The sequence below is a fragment of the Trichechus manatus genome, unplaced genomic scaffold (assembly GCF_000243295.1).
Source record: "Trichechus manatus latirostris isolate Lorelei unplaced genomic scaffold, TriManLat1.0 scaffold00032, whole genome shotgun sequence".
Taxonomy (NCBI): Eukaryota; Metazoa; Chordata; class Mammalia; order Sirenia; family Trichechidae; genus Trichechus; species Trichechus manatus.
In genome coordinates this window covers 12,545,814-12,565,733 of record NW_004443968.1, presented here as the reverse complement: position 1 = coordinate 12,565,733, position 19,920 = coordinate 12,545,814, and the positions used below count along the sequence as shown (strand labels likewise).

Here is a 19,920-nt window from a genome sequence, read left to right as displayed (position 1 = left end):
TATCATGAAGAGTGACATTCCAGATCATCAGTGCTAATAAGTGTTTAACCGTTTGTGCCACCCAGGGATTCCTGAGGGTGGGTAAAAGGCACTTAAAAAGAAGAGGTAATTTGGGGTCCTTCAGGAGCAAACCTAGGTTGGTTATCAGTCAGGGTGGCAAGCAGGCACCGTAGCTGGAGAGTATTAAGAAGAAGGAGGAAGGCATAGGAATAGAGGTGGCAATGAGATTACAGGAAAAATGCATATTATCCTGGTTTTCCCCAGGCTAGTTCTGGCTGGTCTTTATTCCATGGTCCTTCTTCAGTGTTTTCTGTCTGCTGAGGCACTCGATTTTCTCCTTTGGGAACAGACCTCTTAAATTCTACCCCTATCACCCTCGCCTTACCCTGCAAGGCTGCTCCCTGATTGCACTTAAAAGCTGATTGCAATGAAGCAAATCAGAGTTTGGAAGAGACTTTGCAGGGTCAGACACAAGCATACGTTGCTTTTGATTTTACAGGAAAACGGAAGCTCTTTTTCGGTTCTGCCGGGTTATGTATTAGCCTAGTTTAGAACACAGACTTGATTTGCATTTGCAGATAATTCTCGGACCTGCTTCTCTAGACAAGTAGATCACATCTTTGCAAAACCAGGAGGCTCAGTTTTGCTTTGTATCAGATATGGAAACCCTGGTGGAGTAGTGGTTAAAGAGTTCAGCTGCTAGCCAAAAGTTCAGAATATGAGTCACTTTATTATCATCTGAAATATTTAAAAGAAATTGAGTGGTGATGGTTGTACAACTTGGCGAATATACTAAAAACCACTGAATTGTACACTTTAAAATGGTGAATTTTATGGTGTGTGAGTTATATGTCAATAAAAAAAATTGAGTAGAATAATTTGATCTTAATATCAGCCATAGATATTGGAAAGAGAAAATTTAAAATAATTATATAAATATCACGCCGTATATTTTTAATATTATGTCTGGTAATTAGGAAGTTTTCTCTTTATAAAGTGTTTTCAATGTATTGGATAACTGGACTGTTTGATAATTTGAGTTATTCTAATTTCAGGTAAAATCTGTGACTATTGCTGAAGGACTCATAGAAGACCATTTTGATGTCACTGTGAAGATGAGCACCTACCTGGTGGCCTTCATTGTTTCAGATTTTAAGTCTGTCAGCAAGATGACCAAGAGCGGAGTCAAGGTGAACCTGCGATTATTACATTGGTTGATCATCTTGTCCTGGTTTGCCTGGGACTGTCTTGATTTTAAAATGGAAAAGTCTCACATCTTGGGAACCCTCTCAGTCTCGGGCAAACTGGGATGGGTGGTGACCTTATTGTCCCAGAGGCTGTATTTCACAGTGATGTTCTCGTAACAAAAACATCGCCTGGCCTGACTCATAGTCTTTGCTCCACCACTAACCTGCTCTCTGACCTTGGGGCTACCTCCTCTGAACTTAGCTTGCGCTTCTGTAAAATTTGGAGCCCTAATGGCACAGTGGTTAAGAACTGGGCTGCTAAGCAAGAGATGCATAGTTTGAATCCACCAGCTGCTCCTTGGAAACCCTATCGGGAAGTTCTGCTCTGCCCTATATTGTCGCTATGAGTTGGGATTGACTTGACGGCAATGGGTTGTCTTTAAAATTTAGAAATTAGAGTAAATCCTGTGATGATTTATAAGGTTGTTTCTGGCTATAACGTTCTACACTTTGGAAGTGAATGTCACTGATTATCTGAGCAGGGGATTTCTGGCTGTGGGAACGAAGTAAGAGAGCAACCAGCTGTCATTTTGTTTGGCCTCTAAGTCTTCCTTATTTACTTATTTATTTTTTGCCACCTCATGAAAACATTTTAAAAGATATTTTCTGTATATGTTATACAATGTTTGTTTTCAGAAGAATGGTTGATCAGGTACAGTCTGGATTTCTACAGGAAATGGAACTCCCAAGTGTATCCCTTAATACTGGCAGACATATCCCTCTGAGGCTTCAGACTGAACGTCAGTCTTCTCACAGTTGTGGAGGGAAGTCGCCACAGTATTCAGATGCCTTTCTTGTTCCTCTCCTCAGGTTTCTGTATATGCTGTGCAAGACAAGATAAATCAGACTGAGTATGCACTGGATGCCGCCGTGACTCTTCTAGAATTTTATGACGATTATTTCAGCATTCCATATCCCTTACCCAAACAAGGTAGACATTTTGCCCAGATACTAGAAATTGTGGCATTTGATGACTCTGGTCATAGATTATATCCTCATAATTGGCTCCCCCATAGTTAATTGCAGCAGCCCCTCAAGTCATAAAAACCCCAGCCAATGCTAGACATCAGGTTGCTCCTTCTGAGTATCTCCTCATCCCAATCTATGCAATAAACTTCTATAGACAGTAAAAGCAGGTAGTAAAAGAAGTTCTTGGGGCAAATGGCATGGGGACAATTTTACTCTCCAACTTAAAAGATAAATCCAACTATATTAGTGGGCAGATGCAGTGGGCAGAAGATGTATTTTTTCATTATTGGCACATGCTTGGTAGAAATATAGAGGGTGCTCAATACATTTTTTTTTTTGAATGAATAAATTTACATAGCATAAGAGAATCTATATTTTCTTTCTTAAATGAATATTTATAATGATTATGTTTAGGTTTTTAGGTATGTGTGGGCCTGTGGAATTCAAAATACAGTAGATTGTTGAGGTATTTGTTAAGGTTATTCAGTCCTCAGACTCCTCAGCAGAAAGTTAGAAATGGAGTCAGTAGGGCCACAGCCCAAATGTGGCTTCATCTCACAGCAGCAGAGTGACTCTGAGTGAGTCACTGAGTCCCTTTCCTCCATCGTGAAAGGGAACCTTTGGCTCTTCAGTCTAGAATTCCATGATTCTGCACTGGCAGCTTAGCTTTTCTTTTGGTCCTGAGTCCCATCCATTCTGAGGGTTAATGTGTTTGGGCTAGTTTAGAAATTGGTAATGTATTTTTATTCTTTTTTCCCAAGATCTTGCTGCTATTCCTGACTTTCAGTCTGGTGCGATGGAAAACTGGGGACTGACGACATATAGAGAATCTGCTTTATTGTTTGATGCGGAAAAGTCTTCTGCATCGAGTAAGCTTGGCATCACGATGACTGTGTCCCATGAACTTGCCCACCAGGTATAGATGCCAGTCACACTTTTAAAAGGGGTATTGAAATTACATTTATACTGCTTTTATGGAACATTTGAGGCTCTTCATATATTGTGTTGATCATTTTTTACTTTGTCTGTTTTCTCATAGGGAAAATTATTCCTTTAATAGGTTTAGGTTTCATGTTTTATAATACATATTGAAGGGCTTTTCTTTGTACTTTAATAAAATACCAGTACTATAAATATATGTTAACATTCATAAACTGACATTAGACATCTAAACTCTATTTCCTTCTGAATACCTCATGTTTATGGCTGTGTAGATAATCCAGTCTCCATAGAGTTGTGAGAATAATCAGAGTGTTGTTTTCCTTTCAGTGGTTTGGGAACCTGGTCACCATGGAATGGTGGAATGATCTTTGGCTAAATGAGGGATTTGCCAAGTTTATGGAGTATGTGTCTGTCAGGGTGACCCATCCAGAGCTGAAAGTTGTAAGAAGTCTTTATTTATTTATTTATATTTTAAGTTAGCCTGTTGTTTTGTTCAGTGTTGCCAGAAAATATTTACTCATCTTTGATTACAGAGTTCACAGAATGATTTAATTAATAACTTCCTTGTAGCTTTAGATATGGTTTAAAAATGCTAATGAACTTTTGAGGTATATCATAAAGACTTATTTCCAGACTGGGTTGTGAATCTACAATTGTTATAAAATTAAGTGTAAAGTTTTGTGTTCTTTTAATATTAAGGAAATAGAAAGGATAGCGTGCTTGCTCTGTATCATTCCCTCAACCTTCAGGTTATTCATTGCATAATATTAGGTACAGATCACTCTTATCTCAATAGGATCTTACTTGTCAAATCAAATGAATTATAGTTAACTGCAAATTTGATTGCGTATGAACCTAGACTCATGGGTCACCAAAAAAAAATGCTTTGGAATCAATGTTTATTTTAAAAATTACGAGCTTAACTTGTGAAAATCACATGTAGCAAAATTAAAAGGAAACTTAATGTATGTAAAAAACAATCCTTTACCTTACTACAACACTTGCATTTCTGCGTATTCATTTCTTGTTTTCATCTTCTAGGAAACATAACTTAATCATATATAGCTCTAGTTATAATGTTCACATTATCATTACACTACCCCAGAAAACCAAACCCACTGCAATCAAGTCAGTTCTGATACACAGAGACCCTACAGCACAGGGTAAAACTTCCCTGTAGGGTTTTTAGGACTATAAATCTTTACGGAAGCAGACTGCCACATCTTTTTTCTGAGGAGCGGCTGATGGGTCGAACCACCAACCTTTTGGTTAGCAGCCGAGCACTTAACCACCGTGCCACCAGGGCTCCTTCATTACACTACAATGGATCACAAATATTTTCCTATATTTTCACATAATTTTCAACAATGAAAATGATCATGGATGCATATTATTCTATTGGGTTAATGTGCTCAAATATATCAGTCTATGGCTGGAATTTGTTCTCTTTTTTTTTTCTTTCACTACATGGTTTTAAAGCTAAATTTATTTGCTTACAATAGTATAGATGATGATTGGAAATGTTGAAATAACTAGGAATGGTTTTGTTGCTGTTTGTGCTATTTGGCTGTAGATGTAATGGTTTTGTTTTTAAGTTAATATTATTTTTTTTCTATTATAAAGTGATAACTCTTTAAGATGAACCAAATCTAAAATGTTCTCCTAATATCATTGTTTCTTGGGTGCTCTTTAGAAAATGGTAATTCTATTTAATTTCATCAACTCTAGAAATGTGGAATTGGTTGGCCCAGAAATTGGAAGTATAAACATATTACCACAAATCAAACCCTCCTTCTTGCATATTTTTTGTCTAAATGTAAGTAATAAGCGATGCTTTTTTTCTTTTTTATCTCAATAGGAAGATTATTTCCTTGGCAAGTGTTTTGATGTGATGGAAGTAGATGCGTTGAATTCTTCACACCCTGTGTCCACACCTGTGGAGAATCCTGCTCAGATTCGGGAGATATTTGATGATGTTTCTTATGAGAAGGTATAAAGAGATTATGAATACAGTTTGGAAACTGACGTTATAAATACTGGGTGGACAGCTTATAAGTATGGTTGTGGATGGCTTTTCCTTCAAAGGAGCAACTGAGATTGAATGCCTTCTATTCTGACTTGTGCTGGCTAGATTTAATTATTTTAGGCCTAATTTGCTGTTTGGCTTATAATTCTAAAGGTTATATTATGGTCAGTTATTCATTTACTCTGTCCTAAATTAAAAAATCATGGCCTGTGGAAATTGTTCCTTTTATTCATCAATCAACATGTAGATATTGAGCATCGACTATGTACCAGGTGAAAATTCCTGCCCTGTTTAGTTTACCTTTCAGTGCTTCAGACTGGTTTATTTTGTTGAACTGCACAGTGTTGTCCTGCACAGTGTGTTTAATAACAGAGTTAGAAATTGTTGCTGACATTTAATAATTGGGAAGTTTTATACAAAAATACACATTGCAGGTTTCTTTTGAAAACAAAATAAAACAAAAAAAAATGAGAATTTTGGCTACACTGGGCCTGAATTTTCCTTAGTAACATTGGCTGGCGCTGAGTTGTGGCTCCTTCTTTATAAGATCAGTGTTCTGCTTTTCCACTACTCTTGCCATTCTTGATCATTTCTATTGTCTTCTCCTCACTGAGGCTGAGGGTGTGTTACCATTGATAATTCTGGTTGGCCATTGTTTTTCTTGTAGCAAACAGAAAGTAAAACATTTCTTGCCCTCATGTCTCCATCACAAATGCAGGGGGTAAAAAGGAGTAGAAAAGAGTATTTTTCTTACCCTTGAACTACATCCCTCATTTACATCACTTGTCTGGCTTCTGTAGGCACTTGAGTTTGTGACCCATGGTCTACAATAATGGGAGTGGAGAGGGAAGGAGCTCTTTACACAGGAACACAGAGTATCTGAGAATTCTCTTGCTACCTTTCTCATTGTTACTCTTGCTCTCTCAGCACTCTGTTCTCAAGACTGCCTGGGCTCTCTGTACCTCCCCACTGTTCCTTTTCTACTTCTGCTTCCATCTCTAGTGCTCCATGTTGCATTGTACTCCTGTATCTCAGGAGTGGCAGTGGGAGAGAGAGGTGGTGGTTCAAGGTCCAATGTTTAATTTGCACTACTGTCCATTCACATGTGAATAATGGCAACTGGCAGATGATGTTAATTTGCCTCACAGATTACCAATAGAAAATAATGGCCCTAGTGAACTAAAAGCATAAACAGTCACGGTAGACAGATACTTTGCCTAGACAAATCCACCTCTGACTGCTTCAAAAGTTGTTACAGATGATACTGTAGTTACATTATAAAATAATTATTCCAAAATAAAGTGTGAAGGTAGATTAAATTGCAGCCAAAGTATAGATAACAGTTGTTCATATTATCTTTTCAGGGATCTTGTATTCTGAATATGGTAAGAGATTATCTTGGTGCCGATGCATTTAAAAGTGGCATTGTACAGTATCTCCAGAAGTACAGCTATAAAAACACAAAAAATGAGGACCTGTGGAATAGTATCGCAAGTGTGAGTATGCTTTTGTGTATTGCTACAAGTAGGACTGACAGGCTTAGTTTGTGTGGTTTTTTTAAATCATATTTATTCCTCCAAGAAGAATTATGAATGTTTTCTATGGAAATGAGAATAATGTGCTTATTTTCTGTTTTTAGATTTGTCCTACAGGTGGCACACAAGGGATGGATGGCTTTTGTTCTAGAGGTCAACATTCATCTTTGTCCTCAGTAAGTCTCTGCATCTGTACATGTTACTCCAGAGCACATCCTTTTACTCCATATACTTCAAAGGACATCTCTATGTCCGTCTTTCTCAGGTCCTTGATTATATTACCCTTTGTCTTAGTTATCTAGTGCTGCTGTAACAGAAATACCACAAGTGGATGGCTTTAACAAAGAGAAATTTTGTCACAGTCTAGTAGGATAAAAGTCCAAACTCAGGGCCTCAGCTCCAGGGGAAGGCCTTCTCTGTCTCTCTTTCTGTCGGCCCTCTCGTTAACCTCCCCCCCGACCCAACCCTGGACTAGTAGCTTCTCCACACAGGGACCCCAGGTCCAAAGGACACGCCCTGCTCCCGGCACTGCTTTCTTGGTGGTATCAGGTCCCCCACTCTCTGCTTGCTTCCCTTTCTTTTTATCTCTTGTAAAATAAAAGGTGGTATAGGCCACACCCTAGGGAAACTCCCTTTATATTGGATCAGGGATGTGACATTAGTAAGGGTATTATACAATCCCACCCTAATCCTCTTTAACATAAAATTACAATCACAAAATGGTGGACAACTACACAATAGTGGGAATCATGGCCCAGCCAAATAGATACACATATTTTTTGGGGGACATAATTCAATCCATGACACCCTCTTTCCAGATAAGACTGCATTTAATTATACGAGGGTGACAGCCTTTTGCATTTTTCTTAAAAATTATCTATAAAAGGGGGTTGCACAACCTTCTATGGTAACACTTCTCAGTGATACTAATTCCGTCAGCTTCATTCTCTGTAAAGCAGTTAATTTATGGCATGTTTGTACAGTAATTAGGGCTGCATTCTGTCAGTCAGCAGATGTGTCAGTCATTTCCATAGCTCTGCATTTGTGAAACAAACAATGGTGGTGAACAATCTTGAGCTCTTACTCTGAGTCAGGCACATGCTAAACACTTATGTGCAAGTGTTTACTCTTACTCTTTACAGTAAATCTATGAGTGGTATGAGTGAGCCGCTATTATTTTCCCCATTTTTACAGATGGGAGTATTAAATCCTAAGACAAAAAGTTAGTAAATTGCAGAGTAGGGACTTGAACTTAGATCTAACTCAAAAAAAGAAGCCCATAATTTTAACTGCTAAGCTACAAAGTATTCATAATATCTGAGTCTTATGAAACAGTCTGAATCTCTGTTTATCTGCACTTGTGGAATAGACAGCTGAGGATGATTCTGGAGATTCAGCAGGATATTATCCACCATGTTTTTATTTCCTTGGATTTTTAGTTTTTAAACATTGCTTTATTCTGTGGTTTCTCGATTTTTCTGTAGCCTGCTTTACCCTTTTACTAGATCTTAAATATTTTCTTAAAAGCTTTTTAGTATCAAAGGACTTATCCCTTTCGAGTTTCCAACTCTTTGCTGAGTATTAGCCACCTCAGTGTTAGCACTCTGGAAGCACAGATTCTTAACTGAAAAATTTTTCCTGCCTTGCTTGTTGAGAGAAAGTGTAGTTATGTAGGTGTTGAAACTCTGGCCATTTTCTCTCCATTCATTCATTCTTGTGACTGCCTTGTTCCTGATGCTATGCTAGCCCAGCAGAACATAATACTTTACTCGCTGCCAAGATGTCCATATGTAGTGGAGGAGAGTGAAAAGTAAACAGGACAGTCAGTGCCCCAGGGCAGTGTTGTGCCTGGGGCAGTGGGAAGGGAGCTGGGCCGGGAAGGGGGCTAACAGAGGAAGGGATCAGGAAGAGCCTCACGGAGGAGGCTGTCATCTGGTAGAGAGAGGCCCTCTGAGCACAAGCTGGAGTTCTCACCTTTCTTACGCTGGGTCTAAGTGGGTGATGCATCTGCCTTTTTGTGTATAAACCAGCACTGGCGTCAGGAAGGCCTTGATGTGAAAACCATGATGAACACCTGGACGCTGCAGAAGGGCTTTCCCCTGATCACCATCACAGTGCGAGGCAGGAATGTGCACATGAAGCAAGAGCACTATATGAAGGGATCTGACGATGTCCCAGAAACTGGGTAATGTTGACAGAGTAAAACTTATTTCATTGCCTCAGTAACATCTGCCTTGTGGGATGAAACATTATTTTTAAAATAATGTCCTTACCTTGATCACTAAAATGTATCAGTGGAATTTACCTGTCCTCTGAAGTTAACTTATGCCCCACCATCTTCCCAAAAGATTCAAGGTAGATTTAAACCTTGGTTAATTTTGGTAAAGTTGATGATATGTAATTATTTTAACATTCTCATGTTTTGTTGTTTAATAGGATGGTAATTTCTAGGTTAAACCCCCAAACCAAACCCATTGCTGTCAAGTCGATTCTGACTCATAGCCACCCTATAGGACAGAGTAGAACTGCCCCATAGAGTTTCCAAGGAGTGGCTGGTGAATTCAAACTGCTGACTTTTGGTTAACAGCCAAGCTCTTAACCACTATACCACCAGGACTCCATTTCTAGGTTACTGCCTTGAAATCAGCTTCAATCTGAGAATTTACCTCTAAATTGCAACAGTGATGGCATTTCAGTTGGAACTAAGGACATAAAAGTTTAGATGATCTGGGAATTACGAGAGACCAGTTCTCTTCTTTGGAACCTATTTGTCAGCTTAATGTTACAGAAACACAAGATACAGAAGAATACAAGATGCTGCAATTTGATTGACCCTGAATGGACAATAAATATTTTTTTAAACTTTTTATTTTGAACTAATTTCAGGCTTATGGAGAGGTAGCAAGAATAGTATAAAGAATTCCCATATATTCATTACCTGGATAAATGTTAACTGTTCACCACATCTGTTTTATCATTCTCTCTCTCTCTATAAATACTGCATTTTTTTTTCTAGACTGTTTCAGAGTAAATTGGAGATGTGATGCCCCTTTATATCCCTAAATTTTTCCATATATTTCCTAAAAATCGACATTCGTATATATACCCACAGTACAATTATCAAAATTAGGAAATTAACTTGATATAATACTATTGTCTAACATGTAACCCTTATTCAATTTTTTCCAATTCTCCTAGTAGTATCTTTATAGTTAAAGAAGCAAAATCTGGTTCAGGACTCAATACAGAATCACATGTTATATTTAGCTTTCATGTCTCCTTTTTTCCTGAAAGTTTCTCAGTCTTTCTTTGTGTTTCTTGACCTTGACATTTTTAATGGTAGTTATTTTATAGAATGTCCTTCAGTTTGGGTTTTCAGATGTTTCTTCATGATCACCTTCATGTTATACATCCTTGGCAACAATGCCACAGAAGTGATGTTGTGTCCTTCTTAGTATATGATTTCAGGAGGCACATGATGTCCATTTGTACAATAGCTGGTGGTCAGTATTTTTAAGTTAGGCCCTCTGAGCCCCAATTGGCCAATCACTGAAAAGACTTTTAGGGCTCACTTGAGCCCAGCGTCCTAGGTTTACTCAGGGAGTTCAAAAGGATGAATAGTGCCTAAGCTGGCACCCCCTACAAAGCTACAAAACAGGCTGGTGGTATTTTGAGCTCTTGGCTATAGCAGTTTTGGTACCATCTGGTCCTCAATTAGCCCACACCTATCACATAATAGGTAATTTAATTACCACTTGCTGAATTGAACCAACAAATGAACAGTCCATCCCTCCTCTCTTTTAGATACCTGTGGCATGTTCCATTGACGTTTATTACCAGCAAATCAGACTCGGTCCACAGATTTTTGCTGAAGACAAAAACAGGTAGTTTATGGTAGAAATAACGAGTCTAATTCAAGAAGGAACTGTGGAAATGGGTAGGATTTAAATACTTTGTTTGTTTTACTATTTATCTTGGTCAAATCAAAAGGGGCCTGGTTAATCTTTATCTTAAGCCAATCTCTGGTTTCCAATTTCTAGTGAAAAAAGTGCGGTTGAAAATATTGTCTGCTTGAGAAAAAAGAAGGTCAATATCTTGCCAGATAGAAATTAAACAGTTGAGTTATGTAATGGTAAAAAGAAAGGATTTCTGGTGAAATTCCCCGTGACTTCTTAACATTGCTGACTTGTATCCTATGTATGGCTGCATTCTTTTCATAGATCTATAAATCTCACAAAATTGGTGTCTAAAGCCCATGATGGCTTTTGTGTATTGGGTTGCTGTTTGCTAGTTTCTAGAAGAAATAATGGATAATTTCAAATTGTTCAGTGTTAAACTCTTCTTTAGTTGTCTTGTTCAATCCCTGCACTGGAAAAGCTTTCATCAGTCAAGAGAGAAAAATGGAGCTATGATTTATTTTATCTGCTATAGATGTGCTCATCCTCCCAGAAGAGGTGGAATGGATCAAATTTAATGTGGGAATGAATGGCTATTACATCGTACATTATGAGGATGATGGATGGGACTCTTTGACTGCTCTCTTAAAAAGAACACACACAACCATCAGCAGTAATGATCGGGCCAGTCTCATTAACAATGCATTTCAGCTTGTCAGGTAACACAAGCTACACAAAGTCTTGGTATATTCTGAAAGCAGCTGTTATCGTTCAAATTTTTGATTTCTAAAGATGGAAATGATTGATTGCTAATAAGAAGTTGAAGGGTGTTTGCCCCTAAGCTCTTCTAATAATCCAAGGTAGCTTTTAGCCATTGATTAACTTCCTGTCCATGCTGCTAAGTAACTTGAAGGAAGGAATGTGTATTTTAATCTTTATCATTAACAACCGGATCAGACTGAGGCAAAAGTGTAGAAAACCAGGAGACCAGCATCTTGTGAAGCCCTCTGGCTCCTCGCTGCCTGCTGACCCTTGTCCTGCATGCTTTTTCTGGCACTGTTAGAATATATCAGATTTCTCCCCTGCCTGGACATTGAACAGTCTTCAAGACTTCATAGAATGAGTGGTCCAGGCCCAAGTTTTTTGCATTATATCTCTTGGATTAAAGGAGAGATTTTTTTTTCTTCTAAACTATATATCTGAACTTTATAGCACCTTTATGGAAAGCAACTTATAAATTTTGACTCAAGTAAATGACCTTCGAGTACTTGAGGTTAAAGTGAACGCTATTCAAATTTTTTTTTTTTTGTCCCATGACAGTGGTTCGTAAGAAATGGTCCCCCAGTCTAAAACTTAGATTTCTTCAATATTTAGGTAGAACTGAAGTCCTAAGGGGAGCCATCCAGGTAGAAGGGATAGCTCTACAATATTCTTCTCACAGCCAATATCCCTATGTATGTTGAGTTCTTCCTTCTGGCCTTGTATCTTGCCGCCACACTAGGCCTTCCAGGGTGACAAAAAGCAAAGAGGTTGCTTATCTAGCTGTTTCTTCCTGCTAAAAATACTTCCCTCCATAGTATATTTCTGCTTAAATCTTAGAGGGTTTTGTGTTTACTTATGTAAGCCTACCATACCACTAAGGTTTTCACACCAACGCTCCATAGTGAAGGGTTCATATCTAGATTCAGTTTCTTCTTGAAGTGGGAGAAGAAGATGTGTCTATTCTAGGGACTCATCCTTTTCACTGAATGGCAGTCTCCCTCGCCAGGCTTCCTGAAAGATCTTTGATCCAAATCCCCTGCATACTCTGGAAATTCCACACACAGTCCAGTGTTTCACAGAGGGACAGGGGCTGACATGCTTCCAGTTTGCTTTAACCACACATTAGCTTTGGTTCTATTAACGCTTGAAAAACTTCCTTCACAGTGTAAACATATAAGATATTGTGTTATGTGTAACAGAAAAGCTACCAATATAAAAATCATTGCTTATGAGGGGCATTTATATCTGATTGAATGTTTTGCTGGATGATTGTTAAAATATCTTTTGAAGCAAAAAGTTGATTTTCTGGATTTTCTTTTACATTGCTCATCATGGTGTCTCTTGGTCAGCGTTGGAAAGCTACCCATTGAAAAAGCCTTGGATTTAACCCTGTACTTGAAACATGAAACGGAAATTATGCCTGTGTTCCAAGGTTTGAATGAGCTGATTCCTATGTATAAATTAATGGAGAAAAGAGATATGAATGAAGTAGAAACTCAATTCAAGGTAGGAGCCTGAAATACATTGAATAGTTACACAACTGTGGTTTGTTTGTTCGTGTGTGTGTGAAAAAAAGCAGAACATACACCAATTGTATATATATTTCTTTATATTAAAGAAAAGCAAATGGAAATTAATTATTTGACTTGATTGACAAAAATTTGGAGTTTATTTTGGCATTAAAAATAGGCATGGCATTGTTAGATTCTGTACGAAATTTTCTTGGATTCATTATCACCTTCCTTGTTCAAATCCTTTATTTCATTTACTACTGTCTTATGATGGTTAACATCAAGATTTTTCTGGTACTCAGGTACTTGAGAAAGAGGTACAAAATTCTCATTTTTGGCAAAATGTCATGAAGTCCTATTGCATAATCAGCTTTCAAAATTTAGTTATATAAACTGTCTCAGTTTGTTTTAAAAGTAGCAGTTCATCCTGATTGTAAGTAGATAATGATATCTTTAGAAAAGACAGTTATGTACATATTAAAGTAATTCATCATTATTTCTTATTTTTAACCCCTTTTATAATTAAATATAAATAGAACTGTTTTCAAAATAAGAGAGATTAAGCTTTAAAAAATAGCCACTATCACCTGAGGGTGCAATGGATTATGTAAACATGAGATTACCTGGGACAGTAATAGTGACACATGTCGCTTTCCCCGTGCAACACCCGCAGGCCTTCCTCATCAGGCTGCTGAGGGACCTCATTGATAAGCAGACGTGGACAGACGAGGGCTCTGTCTCTGAACGAATGCTGCGGAGTCGGCTCCTCCTCTTTGCTTGTGTGTGCAAGTACCAGCCATGTGTGCAGAGGGCAGAAGGCTATTTTAGAGAGTGGAAGGAATCCAGTGGAAATTTGAGGTCTGTCTGTACTGAACAACCAATGTGTTAATGTGAAGGATGTCTTTTCTATTTCCATCAGCAGTGCTTAAATGTTAGGAGAAAACAAATATAGACAAGTCTCCCCTGTTTCCCTTTTCTGGGAAATAAATTGCATTATAAAATTTATCTATTTATCTCCCACTTCCTAGTCTTTAAGAAATGCAAGGAAAGACTTCTGTGCACAAAAGTCAAATATCCGACAGATTAGAATAATTTCCATTTTATATAGCGAAGATACACAACCTTATCAGAACGAAGATGGCCATGCAGGGCCAGAACAAAGGCATTACATCTTTTTTTTTTAATATATATATAGTTTATTTTATTTTTGTTCTTGTGGTTGAGAATATGCACAGCAGAACATACACCAATTCAACAGTTTCTGCGTGTACCATTCAGTGACATTGATTACATTCTTGGAGTTTTGCAACCATTCTCACCCCTTTTCTGAGTTGTTCCTTCCCCATTAACATAAACTTACTGCCTCTTAAGTTTATCTGATCTTTCGAGTTGCTGTTGTCAGTTTGATCTCATATAGATAGATGTTAAAACAGCACAATGTTCAAGGCAGACATTCTTTACTAGTTAAGCTAAATTACTGTTTGGTTTTAAGAAGACTTCAGGGGATATTTTTGGTTTAAGGTTTAAATATTATCTCAGGGCAGTAGTTTCGAGGGTTCATCCACCCTCCATGGCACTAGAAGATCTAGATTCCATGAGAATTTTAAATTCTGTTCTGTATTTTCCCCCTTTTGATCAGGATTCTTCTATAGAATCTTTGATCAGAATGTTCAGTAATGGTAGCTGGGCATCATCCAATTCTGGTCTCATGGCAAAAGAGGCAGTTGTTCATGGAGGTGATTAGCCACACATTCCATATCATTCTCCTGTTCCTGACTCCCCTTCTTCCTCTGTTGCTTCAGGCAAATAGAGACCAATTGTTTTACCTTGGATGCTACTTGCAAGCTCTTAAGACCCTAGGTACTATGCAACAAATTAGGAGGTAGAACAGAAGCACTAAACATGTTATTAGGCCAGTTAACTGGGATGTCCCATGAAACCATGATCCTAAACCTCCAAACCAAGGAACCAAATCCCATGAGGTGTTTGGTTGTACCTAAGCAGCCTCAGCAGCTACTTTTTTTTTTTTTTGTCATTGTTGTGCATATACCTATCATACAACTTTTGCCAATTCAACTTTTTACAGGTGTACAACTTATTGACAGCAATTATATTAATTGGCTGGAGGTAATACATCTTAGCTTCCGTGGGCCATTGTTTAGGAAGCGTTGAGTTACTCTTTATTGTGATGGAAAATTTGGCAACAGTTATAGGTGATGGTTACATAACATAATGTAATTGGTGTCACTAAACATAGGTAAGAAAAACATTGAATTGTCAAATGTTGTAATATACATGTAATAAATATAGACAACGTTTTTTAAAAAGTAGCTTTTGTGGGTCTCCAAAGTCCCTGTCAGAGGTGCATAGTAATTGCTGACACTGTCCAAGCAAGCTAGGATGTTAACCATATCTGGAACTCTTATTCTTGCTACCCTTCAGCCCTTTTACATTTGGAGCTTAAATCCCACCCAGGAAACATTTATGCCAACAACCAAAGTGCTTCCATTTAAAGAGATACTTACCAGCAGTGTGTTCTTCCTAGTTTTCAAACCTACCTCAGTGACCTCATCCTGGGAGAGGAAGCCATTTTCCTACAGGAACCCTCTCTTATACACAGAACTGGAAATATAAGGATTGGCCATTGATAGAACTTTGAGGACAAACAACTTAGTGGATCGTTTGTTTATGCCCCCAAAGGATAGACCCTGGTCTTTTCTCCCAGGTTAACCAGGAAAGTCGGTTGTATCTTATCCTATTGAATTTTTGACTTGTGTGCTTAGACTAAATCTTGAGTCTAGTTTGAATTTCTTTCTTTTGGCTTGAAAAGTGACTATGTATAGAGTTATCCAGCATCATTAGAGTCTGCAGCATATGTAGATATTTATAAAAGTGGCATTTCACATTACATTTTTGGGAAAGCTACTTAAAACCTTTAGAGATTTTCTCTTGATTTTCATAAAATGTAACTGAAAGGAGGAAGTAATTTTTGTCTGTATGTGCAGGTATGCTTCTATGATTATGGGGCCTATTCATTAGTTCACCAATGTCACCATTTTGCATCTAAACGCACTTGCTACATCTCAGACTCTTACTGGGAATATTATTTTCCACAGCTTACCCAATGATGTGACCTTGGCGGTGTTTGCTGTGGGGGCCCAGAACACTGAAGGCTGGGAATTTCTTTATAGTAAATATCAGTCTTCTTTGTCCAGTACTGAGAAAAACCAAATTGAATTTGCCCTCTGTACGAGCCAAAATAAGGAAAAGCTTCAGTGGTGAGTAATTCATTTATGTTCAGTGTGGCCAAGAGAAATTAAATTAGATCAGATCATTCTGGCATCTATTTTTGTTCTCTTGGCCAGGACTATCTATTCTGCTGGGGACATTTATGCAAGTAGGCACACATCTAATGGGTATGGCAAAATAATTAGGGAGGACTGTGTGTTAGGGATGGAGTGGCGCAGTTCGTTATGCATTTGGCTACTAACCGAAATGTTGGCAGTTTGAATCCACCTAGAGGCACCTTGGAAGAAAAGCCTGGCTATCTACTTCTGAAAGATCACAGCCACTGAAAACCCTATGGATCCCAGTTCTGCTCTGAAACACATGGGGTCGCCATGAGGCAGAACTGAGTAGATGGCAACTAGTTTTTTTTCGAGTGTTAGGGAAAATAATTAAATGAGTATATATCTGAGAATCTTTAATGCTATAACGTACTTAGACATAAATTTACTAGAGATATCCTTCTTAGCTATTCTTTGGAATAAATGAGAGACTAATGAGAATGGATATTGTAAACACCAAATAAATGTGAATTTTTATTATTATGTAGCTATAGAGGGTTTATCAGGGCTCTGGTTACCTATTTACCTTTTTGGTCTTTATTACTGGCAGACTGGTTCCCCGCCCCCCCCGCCCCGCCCAAATTATTTTACTGCAGTCATTCTTAACAGTTTCATTACCTATTCATTGCTAACATTTCTTCTCTTAATTATTCTAGGTTATTAGATCAAAGTTTTAAGGGAGATATAATAAAAACTCAGGAGTTTCCAGGTATTCTTATGCTTATTGGCAGAAATCCAGTGGGATATCCATTGGCCTGGCAGTTTCTGAAGGAAAATTGGAATAAGCTTGTACAAAAGTAAGTCATGTCGGAATTATTCTGTAACTGGATAAGTTTCTTAACTTTGCTGTGTTTTAGCTTTGTTGTTTATAAAACAACAGTAACAGTCTAAAAGGATTTTATGATTAAAGATAGGAAACAGAAGTACTTGAAATATCTCTAGGAAATGAGAAACTCTAATTCAATGCTAACGAATGAATCTGGACAGGAATATTTTCCATTCCATCTGGAATCTTCTCTTCCTGTGTCCATCAGCCTTTTTGAAGCCTTCCTCCTCACAGTTTAGCCCACGTCTTTCATTGCCACTTCTGCTTGTCTGCATCTGCTTTTTTCTAACTCTTGTAACACTTACTACCTCTAACTTACTATCTCTATGGTCTTCTCTTGGGTACTGTATTAGTTTCCTGTGGCTGCCGTAACAAATCACCATAAACTTGGTGGCTTATAACAGTATGCATTTATGAGTCGGAATCGACTGGACGGCAATGGGTTTGGTTTTTTGTTTTGGTTTATTTCACAATTCTGGAGGCTAGAAGTCTGAAATCAAGCTATTGGCAGGGCCACACTCCTCTGAAGGCTCTAGGGAGAATCCTCGCTTGCCTCTTCCAGCTTCTAGTGGCTCCAAGCATTCCTTGGCTTGTGGCTACATGGCTCCAATCCCTGCTTCTGTCTCTTCTCCCCTGTGTCTTTTCTTCTGTCTTTATAAGGACATTTGTCATTGGATTTAGGGCCCGCCCTAAATCCAGAATGATGTAATCTCAAGATCCTTTACTTAATTACATCTGCAATGCCCCCTTTCAGAAATAAGATCACATTCACAGGTACTGGGGATTAGACTTCAACATAGCTGTTGGAGGTCCACCATCCAACCCACTACAGATACTTAATCTTTTATTCAGCTGTTGGTGTGTGTTTTAATTTTTTACAACTAGATCTTAACCCACTGGAGGGTAGTGATCATGTCTTACATCTCTCTCATGCCTACCCAGTTTTTAGTAAAATGCTGTAACACATATAAGGCACCTGAAAATACATGTTAAATAAATAAATATTTCACAGTACGTTCTGATAATTTCCATTTCTAGGTTTGGCCTTGGCTCACCTTCCATAACCAACATGGTAATGGGAACAACAAATCAATTCTCCACAAGAACTTGGCTTGAAGAGGTAAACACATCTTTCTTTTTAAACTTGTTAAGTGACAACTGGCTGATAAACATGGGGTAGACAAAATATTTTAAGGGATGAGTTAGAAATACATTTGGTCATTTAGAAGTTATTTTTAGATGCTGTGCATAAGCAAAAATCACTTGCAAATAAACTAGTGAAAATCGTGCCCCTTCCTGAGCATGTTAAGAACTCTTAACTCTGTCATTATAAAACTTTAGGACTTAACATGACTTTAGAGATTTTGTCCCTATTTCAGGATGCTAAAAGTGAAAAGTTAGAGACATACACAATGGAAGTGATCACTCAGCTATTGTGAAAGAGGCAGGTCTGGACTCTAGATCTCCTCTATCCAAGTTCAGTGATTTCCTGTTATTTACTATAAATCCCGTCTATTTTCACAGGGGACTCCAGGTAACTTGTAAGACCCATATATAAAAGAAATATTAATGTAAAGAACAAATAGCTGCATAATGGACATAATTGTACTAGAGACTTAGGCTGACTTAGGTTACTACAGTTGAACCCTAAATTTATTACAGAGCTTCCTAACTATCAAAGAACAGTGAGAAAATAGGATGAGTTCTCCTCCTTATCTGGTAAACAACGACAACAACAAAAACATGAAACATACAAGTTTTCCGAGAAGGCAGACTTTTCTCCCTGCCCTAAACTCTGAGGAATTTGGTGTGTGGGTCATTGTTCTGTGGTGTCTCTTCTATAATGATGTTTTCTATAGTGGTGTGGTGGTCGCGATGAGTCAGAATCAACTTGACGGCAGTGGGTTTTTTTTTTTTCGGTTGTGGTGGGAAGATTTTTACATAGTTTTTAAATGTTTAAATAAATGTGTCTAAATAAAATCTGAGAGCCTAATATTAAATTTTTAGGAATAGCTCCATTGTATAGTCTGGTTACACAGTGACCTAACCTGATGTAGGGCGAGAGCTATGAAAATGCAGAGGAATGAAAGGTTGTCCCATTCCTTAGCTTGTCTCCAGATTTCTGTCACCTCCTCCAGGCTTATATAATTAACTTGCACATAATAATTCAAGCTTGAACTCCAGTTAGGTCTCGAGCAAAGGTGTTCTGTGTGATGACTGAAGAGCTGCCCATAGGCTTTGGGACCAGATCTACGGCAAGAAAACATTTCATTCGTTCATTTGTTCGTTCCAGTATTTTCTCATTAGTTAATTCATTCAGGACTTATTTACTATATTCTTATGTGCCAGGAATGGTTTTAGGTTTTGGGACTACAATGGAACAGAACAAAGCTTCTACTCCGGAGGAGCTTAAATTCTACCAGGGGAAGCAGTTAATTACAGACAAATAAATCAGTCTATGTCAGGTAGCTACATGCTCTGAAGTAAGGCATGGTAAGGAGATCGAGTGTGGTAGGGGATTATGCTCTGTTCTCTAGGATGATCAGGAGATATGTGACCAGAGATCAAAGAAGCACAGCTATCTAGGGGAAGAATGTTCTGGGAGAGAAAACAAGAGCCTGAGGCAGGGCACAGAAATCAAACAGCCTGAGATATTGTCGTCATGGGGAGCATCTGCTGACATTGAAAATGTGGGAGTTATCCTGAGTCCTTCCCCTCACATCCAGCTCATCACTGCATCCTGTTGGTTCTGCCTCCATCGTAAACACCATATTCATCCACTTCTCTCTTCTGCTCTTACCCCAGTCCAGGCCTTTCCCTTCTCTTGCCTGGCCTGCTGCAAAGGCCTCCTAACTGGCC

General features: G+C 38.2%; 1 protein-coding gene across 1 annotated transcript in view; it reads left to right on the top strand.

The window, feature by feature from the left end:
- ERAP1 (endoplasmic reticulum aminopeptidase 1) overlaps positions 1-19,920 on the top strand; it is a 33,959-nt gene that overhangs the window by 9,400 nt on the left and 4,639 nt on the right. The window contains exons 4-18 of the mRNA XM_023730129.1: positions 1,056-1,190; positions 2,058-2,178; positions 2,978-3,132; positions 3,486-3,599; positions 5,017-5,148; positions 6,549-6,680; positions 6,824-6,895; positions 8,750-8,904; positions 10,524-10,603; positions 11,151-11,334; positions 12,727-12,883; positions 13,562-13,746; positions 16,005-16,166; positions 16,892-17,032; positions 18,100-18,181. Of these exons, the coding sequence (XP_023585897.1) occupies positions 1,056-1,190; positions 2,058-2,178; positions 2,978-3,132; positions 3,486-3,599; positions 5,017-5,148; positions 6,549-6,680; positions 6,824-6,895; positions 8,750-8,904; positions 10,524-10,603; positions 11,151-11,334; positions 12,727-12,883; positions 13,562-13,746; positions 16,005-16,166; positions 16,892-17,032; positions 18,100-18,181 (2,007 nt within the window). The remainder of the gene's footprint in view (positions 1-1,055; positions 1,191-2,057; positions 2,179-2,977; positions 3,133-3,485; positions 3,600-5,016; positions 5,149-6,548; positions 6,681-6,823; positions 6,896-8,749; positions 8,905-10,523; positions 10,604-11,150; positions 11,335-12,726; positions 12,884-13,561; positions 13,747-16,004; positions 16,167-16,891; positions 17,033-18,099; positions 18,182-19,920) is intronic.